The sequence below is a fragment of the Delphinus delphis genome, chromosome 6, assembly GCF_949987515.2.
Source record: "Delphinus delphis chromosome 6, mDelDel1.2, whole genome shotgun sequence".
NCBI lineage: Eukaryota > Metazoa > Chordata > Mammalia > Artiodactyla > Delphinidae > Delphinus > Delphinus delphis.
In genome coordinates this window covers 5,365,958-5,382,004 of record NC_082688.1, presented here as the reverse complement: position 1 = coordinate 5,382,004, position 16,047 = coordinate 5,365,958, and the positions used below count along the sequence as shown (strand labels likewise).

At 54.6% G+C, this 16,047-nt stretch overlaps 1 protein-coding gene across 1 annotated transcript in view; it reads left to right on the top strand.

The window, feature by feature from the left end:
* Positions 1 to 15,294, top strand: part of LAMC3 (laminin subunit gamma 3) — a 59,686-nt gene extending 44,392 nt beyond the window's left edge. The window contains exons 19-29 of the mRNA XM_060013275.1: positions 1,274 to 1,415; positions 2,445 to 2,650; positions 3,032 to 3,108; positions 4,325 to 4,459; positions 5,603 to 5,750; positions 6,748 to 6,897; positions 9,049 to 9,151; positions 11,247 to 11,446; positions 12,167 to 12,313; positions 12,409 to 12,508; positions 14,960 to 15,294. Of these exons, the coding sequence (XP_059869258.1) occupies positions 1,274 to 1,415; positions 2,445 to 2,650; positions 3,032 to 3,108; positions 4,325 to 4,459; positions 5,603 to 5,750; positions 6,748 to 6,897; positions 9,049 to 9,151; positions 11,247 to 11,446; positions 12,167 to 12,313; positions 12,409 to 12,508; positions 14,960 to 15,210 (1,659 nt within the window). The 3' untranslated portion in view covers positions 15,211 to 15,294. The remainder of the gene's footprint in view (positions 1 to 1,273; positions 1,416 to 2,444; positions 2,651 to 3,031; positions 3,109 to 4,324; positions 4,460 to 5,602; positions 5,751 to 6,747; positions 6,898 to 9,048; positions 9,152 to 11,246; positions 11,447 to 12,166; positions 12,314 to 12,408; positions 12,509 to 14,959) is intronic.
* Positions 15,295 to 16,047: the final 753 nt, after the last annotated feature.

Below are 16,047 nucleotides of genomic sequence, written 5' to 3'. Positions count from 1 at the left end.
ACGCCCCCAGTGAGCACCAGCTCTGTGCTGGGCACCGGGAAATGCCCACTTACCCACAGCTCTCAGACCTTCTGGGACCACCGGCCACCTCCTTCTTGTGCCCACCCAGCCATCTGGCCCAGCCCCACCTCTGCCCTTCCCTGGCTCCTGAGCGGACAGGAGAAAGGTGGCTTCTGTTGCATGTCCTTCCCCACCACCCAGGCCGAGGTCTCACACTTTCTCAAGTTCAGTGGGAACGAGACCACAGAAGGCCCTTTGGGGGAGGGTCAGGAGGAGGGCAATGCCCATTATGGACACAAGTAGTATCTCAGGCAGGGAGGTGGTGTCGTGCAGGGGTCAGGAGCATGACCTCTGGCGTTCCCCTACCCCCCCCAACCCTGTTAGTTGTCACATGCCCAGGCAGGTGACAGCCTTGGTAAGTTTCAGTGTGTGTCTCCTACTCCAAACTGAAATAGTTCAGGCCTGCAGCCCCTTAACCTGAATCCAGTGATGGTTCTGTAGAAAGATAGGATGGTGTGTGCTGAATATTAGGTACCACTCCCAGCGGTGCCTGGGCCGGCCCCCTAACCAAACCCAGTGATACATCTGCAGGAGAACAGGTGAATAGTCACACCAAGGGGGTAAATCGAGATCATAAGTAGCCTTGTTCAGAGCAGTTTTTTTTCTAATTGAGTGCAGGGTTTTTTCAACCTGATTCTGCCCCCCAGTAAGGAATGGAAAGCTTTGCAGGTTTTCAGAGCATTTTGGACTTTGGAATCGAGGACTGGGCTCGGGACCTGTATCCCCTGCCCCTTAGGGCGGTTACAAGGTGAATGTGAGCTGGTGCGTGGCCAGCGGTCGCTCACACCTGGCTCCTAGCAAGTGCCCCGTAAATGCGTGTATTGTTCATACGATTGAAAGAATGGGGCTAGGAGACGTCGCAAAGCACCCTCACTCGGCCTGCAAGGATCACATGCCTGCTCTGTGCCAAGTCCTGGGAACATAGCAAAACAGACAGAAATCCTCCTGGGGCTTCCCTTCCCATCCCTCCCTCAGTAGGGCAGAGGTGTGGTCGGCTGAATGCCAGCAGGGGCTGTGGGTATGAGAAGGGAAGGGGCAGCTCTGAGGACAGGGTGGGCACAGCTGGTTCTCAGAGGTCCTGTGTGTGCTTAGCTTTGAGGCCCAGGGTAGGATCAGAGAAGGCAATGCTTGGGGTGGGCAGGCCAGGCAGAGGTTTCCAAGCAGGACTTTAGGCCACCAGCCTCCCACACCGTTCCTTCCCTGACCTCTCCAGGCTGCCAGGCTAAAGGCCAGACTGACCCTGATGGAAGGGTGGCTGCAGGGGTCAAACTGTGGCAGGCCCTGGGGACCACTGGACATTCTACAGGGAGAGGCCCCACGGGGGGACATCTACGAGGGCCACCCCCTGCTGCAAGGTACGGTGGGAGACCAGAGTGGAAGACTGGGAGGCAAGGGGAGGGGGCTGGCTGGTCAGATGCCCCCTGTGGAGCCCTTCAGTCTGACCTCAGTCGGGTTCACCCCTAGGAGAACTCACTTGCTGGGAGAGCCTGTCTGACCTCCCCAACTAAGTGAGTTCCTCCTGCTATGCAGTCCTGTCATCCCACGAACCTCTCTTTCAATATCCCTCACCCAGTTGTATTTTGTAGCTTTATACAAAGCTACAGAATATAGCTCTGACTATAGCCTCGGTCCCCATGCCCCCTGCGCCACCTACACTGCACCCATAAAGCTCAGTGAGGACGGGGGTGGGTTTATTCGTTGAGTCAGTCACTCAACAAATAATCATTGGGGCGCTGTCCCAGGTGCTGAACAGGTAAAGTTCCTGCCGTCTTTGACTGTTGGCCATTCTGCTCACTGCTGTATCCCCAGCATAGAAAATAAATGGGTAGATAAGAAAAAAGATTGTCATTAGGTCTACGTGCAATTTGTCCCTGGGACACTGAAATTTAGGAGCATCAAATGTGAATTGCTTATTTTCTTAAATTTCGCGTTCACAAGCACCTGTACTCCTGTAGCAGCCGTAGGTGAGCTGAGCACCTGTTTGCAAGACTAACAAAATAGGGAGCCATCAGATGCTGTGTGTTGAAACTCCCACACTGAGCCACGCTGCGAACTACGGAGCTGACTCAAGGCGGGTTTTACTGCTGTCTCAGGTTCAGGAATTGTTCGCTGTGGATCTAGAAGGCCTGGATTCCTTCCGGTCCTTCCTGTGTGGCTGACTTCCTGTGTGGGGGACCTTGCGTCATGATTTGCCGTCTGTGGGCCTCAGCCTTCGCATCTGTAAAATGGGGAGGCCTTTCCTTTGGAACCAGTGCTCAGGCCTGGTGATGGAGTCAAGCTGTGCCCAGGAGGAGTAGAGGACACAGATGGGGCCCCTTGAAGTTGCAGACTTTATTGTGAAATCTCGACTGCTCTGTGACTCCTGGACTCTGGGCTTTCTGCAGGGGCCCAGGAAGACTTCCTGGAGCAGATGACAGGCCTTGAGGGTGCTGTGAAGGCTGCCCGGGAACAGCTGCAGGCACTGAGCAGGAAAGCCCACTGTGCCCAGGCCAGAGCTGAGAAGACCTGCGTCCAGCTGGCAGACCTAGAGGCGGTGCTGGAGTCCTCAGAAGAGGAGATTCTGCATGCAGCCACCATCCTTGCATCTCTGGTACCCCAGGGGACCCCTCCCCAACTCCTCCCCTCTGCTGAGCCTGGGGCATGCCCCCGCCCCCTGCTTTGGGAGGCTCAGTTTTCTCATCTGCAAAATAGGGGTCACACAGTGCCTCCTCTGCCGATTCAGTGAGATAATATTTGCAAAGAACGAGCCGTATTCCAAGTAGACAGTGCATGCCCAGCACGTGGTAGGCGTCGTTATGGTTATTTCCAAGCTCTAGGGCTCCGCCCACTGGATGCTGACTTTGTAGCTGGCTCTGAGCGTTTATGAAATAAGTGACATGGCCCAGGTCTGCCCAACAAGTTAGCCAGATGTGGGCCCTGCCCTTCAGGGATGGACCATCAGCTTCCTCCTATTTCTCTCTCTTCTCTAAAGGCGATTCCTCAGGAAGGGCTCGGCCAGCCCACCAACTGGAGTCATCTGGCCATAGAGGCCCGTGCCCTCGCCAGGAGGTGAGCCCCCGTGCCGTGGGAGCGTGGTGAGGTCCTGGCCACACAACCATGAAGGGAGCCCAGCCCTTCTGCTGGGGGCTTCCAGGGTCAGGGCCAGCCCCATAGGTATCCCCACCCCGGGAGTTGGAATCACTTGAGTACAGAGCTGAAGTGTCATCGCCGTGGGAAGGAGAGGTGTGCAAGGATGGCATGAGATGCAAGGGGTCGGGGTGGGGGTCTGCCGACATTGGTCGCCTGAAGGCATCTGAGAGCCTTCCCTGGCTTTTTTTTTTATAACAGCTTTACTGAGATATAATTCACATGCCACGCAAGTCAACCCGTTCAAGTACAGTTCAGTGGTGTTCAGTGTATTCACAGAATTGCACAGAATTGTGCAACCATCTCCGCAGTCAGTGTTAGAACAGTTTCCTTACCCCAGAAACAGGTACCCATTAGGCATCGCTCCCCATTCCTCTTCGCCCTCCTCAGCCCCTGGTAACCACCAATCTACTTTCCGTCTCTATAGATTTGCCAATCTGGACGTTTCATATGAATGGAATTAGATACATGGTCTTTTGTGTCTGGCTTCTTTCATACAGCAAAATATTTTCAAGGTTCATGCCTATTGTACCATATATCAGTACTTCATTCTTTTTTACAACCCAATAATGTTCCATTGTACCAATATGCCACATTTTGTTTATCCAGTCATCCGTCGATGGACATTTGGGTTGTTTCATCCACTGCTTTTAAGAAGCAGCTTAAGATCCTAAAGACACAAGCTCTGAAGCAATTTTTCCCTTTAGCTGTACTTTAGGGACTGTAGACCCATTTTACAGATGAGAAAAGACTCAGAGAAGTAAAGTGACTTGCTTAAGGACACGGGGTTAGAAGTGATAGAGCCAGATTCAAACCCAGGCTGTCTTTTCTATGCTCTCTTTATTAGGGTAACCGTATAATTTATTGTCCAAGCTGAGATCTAATGTGTGATCAAAGGCCCTATTATTTATTATGCCAGGACAACAGGCATAAACCCTATATAACAGGAGCAGGGGCACGGGTCCCCTTCCCATCAGTCTTCACTGTGCATCAGGCAGAGGGAGGACAGGAGCCTGGCCCCCGTGGCTGTACTCCCTTTGGGACGGCAAGAGGCCCATGCGGTGGCAGGGGGTGGGGGGTGGGCCGGGCCCCCTCTGTGTCAGCCCCTGGTGATGGTCGGGCGGGTGTCGTCGTACAGTCACAGGGACACCACCACCAGGATTGAGGCCACTGCTCGGAGGGCCCTGCTCACCTCCAACAGCAGTTATGCGCTTCTCTGGAGTCTGGTGGAGGGGAGAACAGCCCTGGAGGCCCAGCAGGAGCTAGAGGACAGGTGAGGAGACCTCCCAGGTGTGGGTAGGAGCTTGGGTTGGCTTCCTGAAGCCGGCAGGGCCTGGTCAGAGGCCGCTGGTTCCAGAACCGGCCTCCTTCCCTGAGTCCCGATGCTCTTTAGGGTGGGGTGCGATGCCTAGGGTCTTAGGCCTGCTTGGGGGTACGTTAGAGGAACCCACTCATGCCGGGGTGCAGCTTAGCCTCTGGAGAGAAGGAATGAGAACCTAAACAAGGAGGTTCCAGGTCAGCTCATCCTCGACCCCCTGAAGCTCCCCTGCCCCTCCCCAGACCCCTAGGGAGCTCCTGTCAGGCACCAGCTTTCTTCTTGGCCTCTGCTTCTCTGCTGTGGGTGGCCCCCTTGTATCGAGCTCATTCAGAGGGTCAACGGAGACCCACCAACGTCTCACTGAGCCCAAGTGGATTTCCTAGATGAGAGAATCTGATTGGCCCAGCTTGGGTCAGGTGGCCAGTCCTGAGCCAATCAGTATGGCTGGGTGGATCACATGACCCACTCCCAGGGGCGGGGTGGGGGGGCTGGCTCTCTGTAAAGGGATGAGGGATGGGAGGCACCCTGGGGACGGGGGGTGGTCCAGCAGTACCCATGGTAGGGGGAGCTGGGTGGGGCAGGGTGTGGACAGCTGGACAGGAAAGCTGTCCTGGTTGGTTGATTACAGCATTTCAGGGAGAAAGGGCCCCAGAACAGTCATGCAGCCCAGAGGTCTCCATTTACCTGGAGAGCAACATGCCCAAGGTCACTCAGGGGCATCAGGGCCTGGGCCGCTATCCCTCCAACAACACCAGGCATTTTCCTCTTCATCATTCGTCCAGAGGAGCCAAACATTTGCAAAACATGTGATTCTCAAGTGGAAACCAAGCGGGAGCTCCTTCAGAAAAGCGTGATTGAATTCAGTGAATGAGGAAACAAGAATGCAGCCCCTCGGCTGCCTTCCCCATTCATTAGACAGCTGCGGAGCAGCCAGTTTCCGAGGCCAGCTGCTGGGTACCAGCTCCGCTGACGGCGGTTCTGCCCAGGAAGTTGCCAGAGCCCCTTCAACCGGGAGCTTCACTGGGGGGGCCGGGACAGCAATGGGGAGGGATGGCCTGTGTCCTGCTCCTGGGCCATCCTGCCTCTGTCTCCTCCCAGGTACCAGGAGGTACACGCGGCCCAGAGGGCGCTGGGCACGGCCGTGGCAGAGGTGCTACCTGAAGCTGAGAGGGTGCTGGCCACCGTGCAGCAAGTCGGCGCAGATGCAGCCCAGCGCCTGGCCTCACCAGCTGCCCCTGCAGCACCGGTCAGCTCAGCTGTCCTTGGAGCTCTGCATGCGGTGGTTGTGAGGGAGAATGTGGCAGCTGGGAAACCAGTGCGGCCCAGGCAGAGGCAGAGGACGTGGCTTATTTCTAACTCTCTAGCAGTTGATGAAAAGATCCCAGCCAATTTTTGTTGTTGATTATAATGATAATATCAAGGCCGAGGCCTCTTCTTCATCATAGTGGCATTGGCAATGACACCAGACGGACATGGGGCCAAATCCCAGCTCCGCCACTCTGGCTCTGTGACCTTGGCAAAGGACTTCCCATCCCTGTGCCTCGGTTACTTTGTCCGTCTGTCGGCTAGAGCTCACCCATTTGGTTATTTCAGGCCTGCATCCATGAGGGGCTGGAAGGGATTCGTGAGCAATGCCCTCATCCTCTATGTGCCTGTCACCCTATGCTGCTTGCCTCTGGGTAAATCAGCTCCTCAGGCCTTCTCAGTAATCCTGAAATGCCAAAACTTGGGAGCTAAACTTTAAAAAAAAAGACTAAACTTATAGAAATGCATCTGGGGCCCAGCCTGCCCAGGACTGACGGCTCCCAGGCTGTTTACTCAGGGTGTTTGATCCTCCCACTGTGTGTGATGAAGGAAAATGTAGGTGGTGACATGTTTGGCCCTGAGCACTGCCCCAGATACTGCTGAGGGCGTTAGGTAATAAGAAGTCCCCGCAGGAAATTCTGAATTCAGAAGTACGTCCGGCCCCAGGGTTTCAGCGAAGGGATTGTGAGCCTGGGGAAGGAAACACAGGTCCGGGAGGTTAGCTGAGTCTGCGCTTCTAGAAATTGCTGGTGCTAGAATCAGACCTCAAGTGACAGCTTCCCCAGTTTGGCTTCTCTCGCCCTGGCCCCTCTGCTTCTTAGGGTCCACGTGCAGCCCTGCCCCCATGGTCCCTGCCCCTGGGCTTCTCCCACCCAGTAGAGGACCTGCCCCTCGGACCTTCCCATCAGGCCTTGTCTGAGCCCTCCATCTCCCAGCAGCCTCAGAAGTCCCAGGCCAGGACCCTGGGCCTGAAGGTGCAGGCCCTGGAGAAGACGGTCACATCGAGAGAGCGCGTGGTCACCGAGGCTGCCCGGGCCCTCCAGGCCACCGCCCAGGCCGTGCTGCACAAGACAGAACCCCTTATGCAGGTGGGCTCTTGTCCTTTGAGGCAGCACCTGGAGAAAGTTGGGGCTGCCCCAGGCATGATCTGGGCTCAGGGGTTGCAGGGGGAGGGAAGGGCAAAGACCAGAAGTAGTTCTTTCCACCCCTCCAGTGCCTTCCCCCAAATTCCAGAGAACCTCAGTTAGCTCGTGCCAAGGCAGGAGGTCCTGATTTCCCGAGAAGGAGTAAAGGTATGAGAGGAGGCAGGATGGACAGACAGACAGAGCCACGCCCACCACCCTTACTCAGTGGTAATTACAGCTGGGATGGGTCTCATTCACTTATTCTTGCATTCATTAGTTCACTTGCCAGATATGTTAGCGAGCACATACGTTGCTCTAGTGCTAAACCCCACTGTTTGGCATTTACAACCCAGGAGGGGAGGCAAGACTAAATAATCAGGGAATTCAAGAATCATGGAGTGAATTGAGCCCCAACCTATTAAAGTATAAGCACCCCTTCAAGTGTTTTTTTTTTTTTAACTTTCCACCTTTCATCTAGACTTAGAAAAAGGTTGCAAAGAAAACACAAAGAAGTCCCATATACCCTTCACACAGATTCTCCTTCTGTTAATGTTTTACGCAGCCACCTTACAAGGATCAAAATAAGGAAATCAACATGATATAATACAATGAGCTAATCTACAGACCTTTTTCAAATCCCAGCAGTGGCTTATCCCGTATCCATCTTTTTTTTGGGGGGGGGGAGGGCACGGAAGATCTTAGTTCCCCGACCAAGGATCAAACCCATGCCCCGTACAGTGGAAGTGCAGTCTTAACCGCTGGACCGCCAGGGAAGTCCCCTGTATCCATCTTTATTTTCCTTTTAAAGACAAGAAACAAGGCAGAAAGCTGTTGCCTGCATCCGAACAGCTGGGCCTGGTGCCTGTCATATACTGGGAGAGCTGTGCTGTGTCAGGGCCCCCTGGGGTGGTACCCATTGATTTAGTCCATCACCCTGGTCAGGGGCACAGTTGAGGCCACAGCAGAGTCAGGACCAGACCCCAGTGCGCAGTGCCCCAGCACAGTGCCTCCCACCTTCCTCTCCCATCCTGCTAGGCATTTGGAGTAAGACTTAAGACACAAGGGATCCCAGGGCAGCATCTGATGGCTCTTCAAACCCACATGATTGTGACTTCCCTGGCGGTCCGGTAGTTAAGACTTCTCCTTCCAATGCAGGGCATGCAGGTTCCATCCCTGATCGAGGAGGTAAGATCCCACATGCCTCACAGACAAAAAAAACCAAAGCATAAAACAGAAAGAGTATTGTAACAAATTCAATAAAGACTTTACCAAAAAAAATTTTTAAACCCCGCATGACTGATGATGGATTGAAATTCACATCACATAAAATTACCCATTTGAAAGTGTACAACACAGTGGCATTTAACACATTCCCAGTGTTGTGCGATCACCACCTCTGTCTAGTTCCAAAACATTCATCACCCCAAAGGGCGACTGCTTATACCCATTAAGCGCTTCATTCCTCCCTCCCCCCAGCCCCTGGCGACTGCCCATCTGCTTTCTGTCTCTATGGATTTTCCAATTTCAGACATTTCATATAAATGGAATCGTGCCATATGTGACCTTTTGTGTCTGGCTGCTTTACCATAATATTTTCTAGGTTCATCCACATCGTAGTATATATCAGTACTTCGTTCCCTTTCGTGGCTGAATGATATTCCGTTCTGTGGATACACCACATTTTGTGTATCTATTTATCCATCAGACCCGTATTCTTTAAGTATCCAGCCTTTTTTTAGTGGCAACGGGGAAGAAACTAATTTTCTATGAGTAAAAGTTGTCTAATAAACAGATTCACTACTTCACATGCTCTGGCTGAGACGCGGCAGCGTTCTGACAAGAACGCAATTTTCAGTTGTTCATCTTTCTTTTAGTTCTTAGGTTTCAGTTTTCCTCGGAGCTTTTGTGAGACAGGTGACTTCTTGGGAGAGATATTCAAGGTTTAATATTGGAATAATAAAACAGATCAGATGTTCCTGGTAAACAGCATAATTCAGTGTCAGAGTTTTGGTGATGTTTTGGGACCTTGTACATGTGGGTTTGGTGCCCACCTGACCCCTCTCTGCCCAGCACACCTCCAGCACCACCTGACCAGCCTCTCTCTTCTCTCTCCAGCTGCACCGGGAAGCCAGAGCTGCCCTGACCCGGGCTTCCTCATCTGTCCAGGCTGCCATGGTGACTGTCACAGGAGCCAGGACTCTGCTGGCTGACCTAGAAGGTATGTGTGCCCTGCTTAGCCCCAGGCTCGTGGATGCACAGATGCCCATGACAGACACCAGGGCAGGCTTAGCTGCAGAGGACAGAAGTCCAGTCATGTGGGCATAAGCCAAGGAGATCATTCCCTCTGCCTCTAAGGACCTCCCTCTCCTCTGGCTGCTTTGTCCCTCCCCATCTCACATACCGCTCACCAGGTTCTTGCCTACGTGGCCATCCATCATCAGACCACACGCGCAGAGCCCCTCAGGACCAGATGGGAGGAGAATCTGATGCCATCAGCTGTCCATCCCTGATCTAGGCCACTCTGGCTGAGAGTCTGGTTACCTGGTACAAATATGGCTGCCCCGGTCCAATGTCCAGTGGGGCTATGGGAAGGGATGCAGCGTTTCTCTTTAGAACGTGGGTTGATGGGTTGATGCCAGCAGGTCTTTTTTGAGCTGTAGGGAAAGGAGGCCAAGTGCCCGCATTTTACAGTTGGGTAGACCAAGAAAGGAAATTTTACTGAATGAAATGTGGAACAGCCCCTAGCCTGCAGCTGCTCTGCCAGGAGAGGATCTGTGTTCAAATAAGTTTAGGAAATGTCACGTGCTATAGATCCCCCCGAGGCCTTGCAGTGCACACCTGAGAATATTAAAGGCTCTGAGAAGTCCTTCAATAAAGAAACCGGGTTCACTTTATGTAAACTTAATTTCCCCTAGCATTTATCAACACCCTGTAGAATCAGGGCTCCCCGGTGTGCACTTTTTTTCTTTTTCTGGCTGTGTTGGGTCTTCGTTGTTGCACGCGGGCTTTCTCTAGTCGTGGCGAGCGGGGGCTGCTCTTCGTTGCGGTGCGCGGCTTCTCACTGCAGTGGCTTCTCTTGTTTCAGAGCACGGGCTGTAGGCGCGAGGGCTTCAGTAGTTGTGGCATGAGGGCTCAGTAGTTCTGGCTCGCGGGCTCTAGAGCTCAGGCTCAGTAGTTGTGGCACACGGGCTTAGTTGCTCTGCGGCATGTGGAATCTTCCTGGACCAGGGCTCGAACCTGTGTCCCCTGCACTGGCAGGCGGATTCTTAACCACTGTGCCACCAGGGAAGTCTCCCCAGAGTGCACTTTAAGAAATGCCAATTTTGTGTACAGGAAGCAAAGTAGATCTAACATTTGGATTATCTTCATGGAATGATTATGTAGTATTATGTCCCTGGATATTAGAAGGCTTGATTCTTTTTTAAAAAAATATTTATTTATTTATTTATTTATTTGCTGCATCGGGTCTTGGTTGCAGCCCACGGGATCTTTCGTTGCGATGCGTGGGCTTAGTTGCCCTGCGGCATGTGGGATCTTAGTTCCCCGCCCAGGGATCGAACCCACATCCCCTACACTGGAAGGTGGATTCTTAACCACTGGATCGCCAGGGAAGTCCCCTTGATTCTTTTTAAATTTTGACTTTGTCTACTATAATCAGTACTCCTTAGGATAAATTTCCGTTAGAATTTTATCTGAAAGGAAATGAAAAAGTCTTTCTTTCTATATAGAAGGAAACTACTTCTTATTAGATAATAAAAACCTATGTGGATTGTAGAATTTCTCTTTTTGTCTTGGCCGCTAGGGGCTAAAAGGTAAACAGTGCATTCGGTACCTGCACCGTCATTATCCTAACTTTCTGGCGCTTCTCACTTCTCATCATCCCCCTAGTTACATACGGCCTTTGGTTTATCATTTTAATGGTCCAGTTGTTGGTCTGTTCATCACGATAAGCTGCCTCAAAGCCTATTAGAAATGCGTGGTATGTAAAAACAAGGAACTTAATGGATCTTGCTGTGTACCGTGCTATAGCTCCCATCTCTACCACTGGCCCAGGCATCGACCAGCATGCAATTCTGTGACTTTAGTAAGTATCGTAACATAACATGAATCTTTACACTCACAGGGCAGTATGTCTCACTCGTTTGTTTTCCCTGGGTGAGCCTGAGAAGTTTACACACAGATCTCATGCATCTCATACCCCTGCTCACGTTGTCCAAGGGTCTGGGGTTGGTCAGACATCTGGCAGTGACCACCCAATGGGCTCTCCAGGCATGAGCCCAGCCCTCCTGACACAGCCTCGGTTGGCTTTACAGGAATGAAGCCAAGGTTTCCTCGGCCCAAGGACCAGGCCGCACTGAGGAGGCAGGCAGCCATTGTCCAGGACAGGCTCCTTGCAGAGTCCAAAAAGAAGACCAAGCAGGTGGAGAGGATGCTGGGAAATGCGGCATCCATCTCCTCCAGTGCCAAGAAGAAGGGCAGGGAAGCCGAGCTGTTGGCCAAGGACAGTGCCAAGGTCAGGGCCACGGATGGGACTCCAGGGGCATCCCTGCCTTCTGGGCGTGTGGGAGGCCTGTCATAGAAGAGGTGCCCTTCTGTAGGGTAAATGCCCCTTCTGTGCGCAATGCTGAATACTCTGCACTCACTGAGGGGTCCCAGGCTCCGAGCTCCGGAGCTTCACGCGGGTGACCCTGTTGATTCCGCATGAAATAGATGTCACTGCTGTCCCCATGGGACAGGTGAGGACCCTGACGCCCAGCCCAGTTCAGTAACTTAGCATAACCAGGACTCACACCTCAGTCTGTTTGGTTCTACTCCCTAAACTTCTAGACTTTTCTTGTTTAATTCGGGCCAAATTTGAATCAATAGGCGTCTTCCCAGCACCGTCACTCAGGGCCCAAGTGAACGGCCTCTACAGCTCCCTAGAGACAGTGCTGGATTGAAGGCGTCCCCAGGCTTGGTTTCTGGTCCCGCCATTTTGAGTTTGGCCAGCTCCTCCTCTCTGCACCTCTGTGTCCCCATCTGTAAATTATTGGAATTTCTCCTCTCGGGGGAGGTGGGTAGTGTCCAGCAGTCTGCTCTTTGCCGGCATCTGGTACACAGCTGTGGAATGAATGAATGAATGATCTGGTGCGTGAATCTATGACCGCTGGGCAGGGCGGTCACCCTTTACCTCTAAAAGGAGTTTCTCCACTCACACTCCCCTCCCTGCTGCTGCCGCCCACCCCGAACGTAGCTCGCCAAGGCCTTGCTGAGGGAGGGGAAGCGAGAGCACCGCCGGGCTGGCCGGCTCTCCAGCCAGACGCAGTCGATGCTCCAGCAGGCCTCCCAGCAGGTCCTGGCCTCAGAAGCACGCAGACAGCAGCTAGAAGCAGCTGATCAGGTACGTGTGCTGAGACCCCAGCACTCCTTCTCCTGTGGTCCCGGGAGCCAGCCAGGAGCCGCTCAAGCTTTTCTTCCCCTCCCCTCCCCCAAAAGGTGGGTGCCGGGCTGAGCGAGATGGAGAAGCAGATCCGGGAATCACGCACCTCTCTGGAGAAGGACATCAAAGCCTTGTCAGAGCTGCTTGCCAGGCTGGGTAAGGAGACCCCAAGGCCGGGCCCTGGCCCCCTGGGTCCACGGTGCATCTCCGAGAGCTTCCTGGGAGGCCCCGTCCTGGGGAAGCTTGCCTCCTAGCCCTCCTGTCCGTGGTTCCCCCATCCCGAGCCTTGTGCTCAATGACAAGCATTTGTAACCGCTCCAGGCCCCCCGGGGCGAGGCAGAAGCATGCTCACTTCGTCCTCCAGGGGCTGCTAGTCAGGAGGAGAGGAGAGACACAGAACACTCACCACCCACAGAACACCTGTAGGTACCAGGTGACTAGGCCCTGCCTCAGTGGTGGAGGGTTTCAGAGAAGGAGAGAGAATGTCACAGAAGCAAGTCTGGCATCGAGGCTCAGGTGCTGGTTTGGAATCAGAGAGACTGGCATTCCAGTCTGGTACTTTCCCTTCCTTGGCTGTGAGACCTTGGGAAAATCACTCCACCTCTCTGAGCCTCAGTTCCCCCATCCGGGAAATGGGAGTAACAGTGGGGTAGTTTCGAGAGTGCTTTCCACACTGTGTGTGATGAGACAGTAAATCGTGAAAGGGACAGCCCCCCAAGACGTGGCGCCCTCAGAGCAGGGGCGAAGGGACAGTGTCAGAGCAGTTCGGCTGAAATGAACAAGCAGTTTTCAGAGTTGGGGTAAAATACAGAAAACCTAAAATTTGCCATTTTAGCCCCTTTCAGCGCACAGTTCACTGGCATTGGGCACAGCCTTCACCTTACTCTGCAGCCATCGCCACCATCCATCTCCAGAACTTCCTCATCAGCCCAACATGAAACCCGCCCCCATTATACACAGACTCCCCATTCCCCCCTCCCCCAGCCCCTGGCAAGCCCTGTTCTACTTTCTGTCTCTGAATTTGGTACCGTAGGCACCTCACCTAAGTGGAATCGTGTAGTGTGTGTACTTTCGTTACTGGCTCACTGCGCTCAGTGTAACGTCCTCAAGGTTCACCCATGTAACAGCATGCATTTCGGTTACCGTGATCGATAAGACGAGGAAGAATCAGCGGGTTCTGCATTGTGGCTGGATGCCAGGCTCCACCAAGCTCTTCACACACATGATCGTAGCTCATTTTAACTTCCAAGGCAAGGATCCCTGTGCTCTTGCTATTTTGCAGATGAGGAAGCTAAGGCCCAGAGAATTTAAATGATGGGCCCAGGGTCCCCCAGCCAGTCAGTGGGGAGGCTGCGGATCACGCTCGGGTCTGACCGATTCAGAGCGCCCGCTCGCAGCCACAGGTCTATACCCGCAAGAACTCAGCTCACTGGACACGATGCCCAGCACGAAACAAACGCTGTGTGTGGGTAAACCACTCTGGCCGCTGTCGTTGTCATTTATTCTTTCACATCGGCACTATGCTCGACTCGGGGGTGCAGGAGTGACCACGCACACCTAGACCCTGTCCCCGCCCCAGGAGACCCAGCTGGGCGGTTAGAGGGGAGGCTGTAACCTCCTCAAAGGCCGGGCTGTTTGGACTTTCCCGTGGATGGTGGGACCTCTCCGAGTCTCGGCTGGGAGCAGGGCCTGCCCGGCAGCAGGGCTCAGCTTCTCTCTGCTTCTTCCTGCCCCGGGGCTCAGCTCTTGCAGTCGCCTGTCCTCCAAACCAGCCTTCATTGCCCAGGAGACTCAGGGCCATGGGGAGCCCTGGGGCCCAGGGGGGTCCTGTGGGATTCGAAGGCATTGACGATTTGTTTCTGTGACTCCAGCACTCTCCCACCTGCCTCAGCTGTCTTTCCATTGAATGCCACCTTAATGACAAGGTGACAAAGGCCAGGTGGGGGAGACAGCCCGTGGATTCCGTGCCACCATCACCCAGTTCATATGTGAGCACCCGGCCCCACCCCCTCGGTTTACACTTGGAGAGGCTCCTCCAGGAAGTCCTAATGTGTGCTGGGCCGGGACTAGACCCCTGGGGCCTGCTGCCCAGGCCTGCAGCCCCTCCTGCCCCATCTGCCTCACCCACCCTCATTCTGATGCCAGAAACCTTTCTTTTCACCCTGATGTCCCTGCATCCTGGCCCGCAAGTACCATCTGTAAGTGTGGGCTCTCAGTGAAATGAAACAGTGTGTGGGAGCCGCAGGCATTATGGGGCCTCTCCCACTCACACTGCTTTACAGATGAGGAAACTGGGGCTCGGGACTCACCCAAGGCCTTCATTTTTTAACAGTAATAGTAATACCAACAACAAAAATTAACAATTGCCCAGTGCCACCCAGGGGGAAAGTTCCGGGGTCTGCACATAAGCCCGGTGGGGTGCCCAGGCCAGGCCCTTACCTGCCTCACCACGCCGCCCTCTCGGTCCCTTGCCTCCTGGTAGATCGTGGGCACTCGGAAACCTGGAGGGTTTGGGTCGGGGAGGGCTTCTGGGGATGGGGCCTGAACAGGCTTCTGGGGCCTGCAGGGGAGCCAGCCCACCCTGAGGCTGTCCGTGCCCCTCCACAGGGTCACTGGACACCCTCGGAGCCCCCGCCCGGGCCCTGAATGAGACCCAGCGGGCACTGGAGCGCCTGAGGCTGCAACTGGGCCCACCAGGGGTGCTGCAAGGGAAACTGAGGCTCTTGGAGCGGGAGTCTGAACAGCAACAGCTGCAGATCCAGAGCTTCGAGAGCAACCTTGCTGAGATCCGTGCTGACAAGCAGAATCTGGAGGCCATTTTGCAGAACCTGCCCGAGAGCTGCGCCAGCTGGCAGTGAGGGCTGCCCGGACCCACGGTGCCCCCGGCCCGGGGCATGCACGCCCGCCACAGGTGCGCCATGCAGGCACGCTGCCCAGATCCTGCTGCCGCGTACCCGCCCGAGTCTGTGCCCACAGCCCCTCCACACCGGCAGGAGTGAGTGTGCATTCAGAGCTCACCCAGGCGGCTGCGGTGCGCACACACCCATCGGTGTGCTCTCCCACCCCCCACACACGCACACACGCACCGGTACATGCGGACATGTGCCCGTGTGCGCAGTGCACACGTGTGCAAGTCCGTCCACGTGTGGTGCCCCCCCCGGATGCTGGGGGTGTCGTTATGTTATGTTATGTTATGTTATGTTATGTTATGTTATGTTATGTTAAATGCCCTGTGACACTGACATACTCAGGCAGGGTTGGTACCTGGGAGGCTGGGACCGGGCAGGGTCGGGGGGTCATCCGCAGAGATCCAGGGCGGGTTCAGCAAGAGCCAGAGCCCCCAGTCCCAGCCCTGCCCTCTGTCCTGCAGCCCCCTGACCAGTGTGTCACCCGCCACGAACACCCAGCAGCTCCGCATAGCTGAGGGACCAGGCAGGTCAAAAGACACAGGATTCTGGGGGGTTCTCAGCAGAGGAACCGGAGGCCCAGGGCTCCTGGGGCCGTGGTGCAGCCTGCTAGGCCGGCCGGGCCGTGGCCCACCCATGCAGGGGTATCTTTGGCTTTGTGGAATACTTCCTTCTCAAGATCCTGGGACTGGGTCAGACTCACTGGAGGAATCACCTGCCCCAGGCCCGGTGCCCCTTTTGGGCCATGGCCTCGTGACCTGAGGGGGCCTGGGTCAGGGGGCTCAGGCA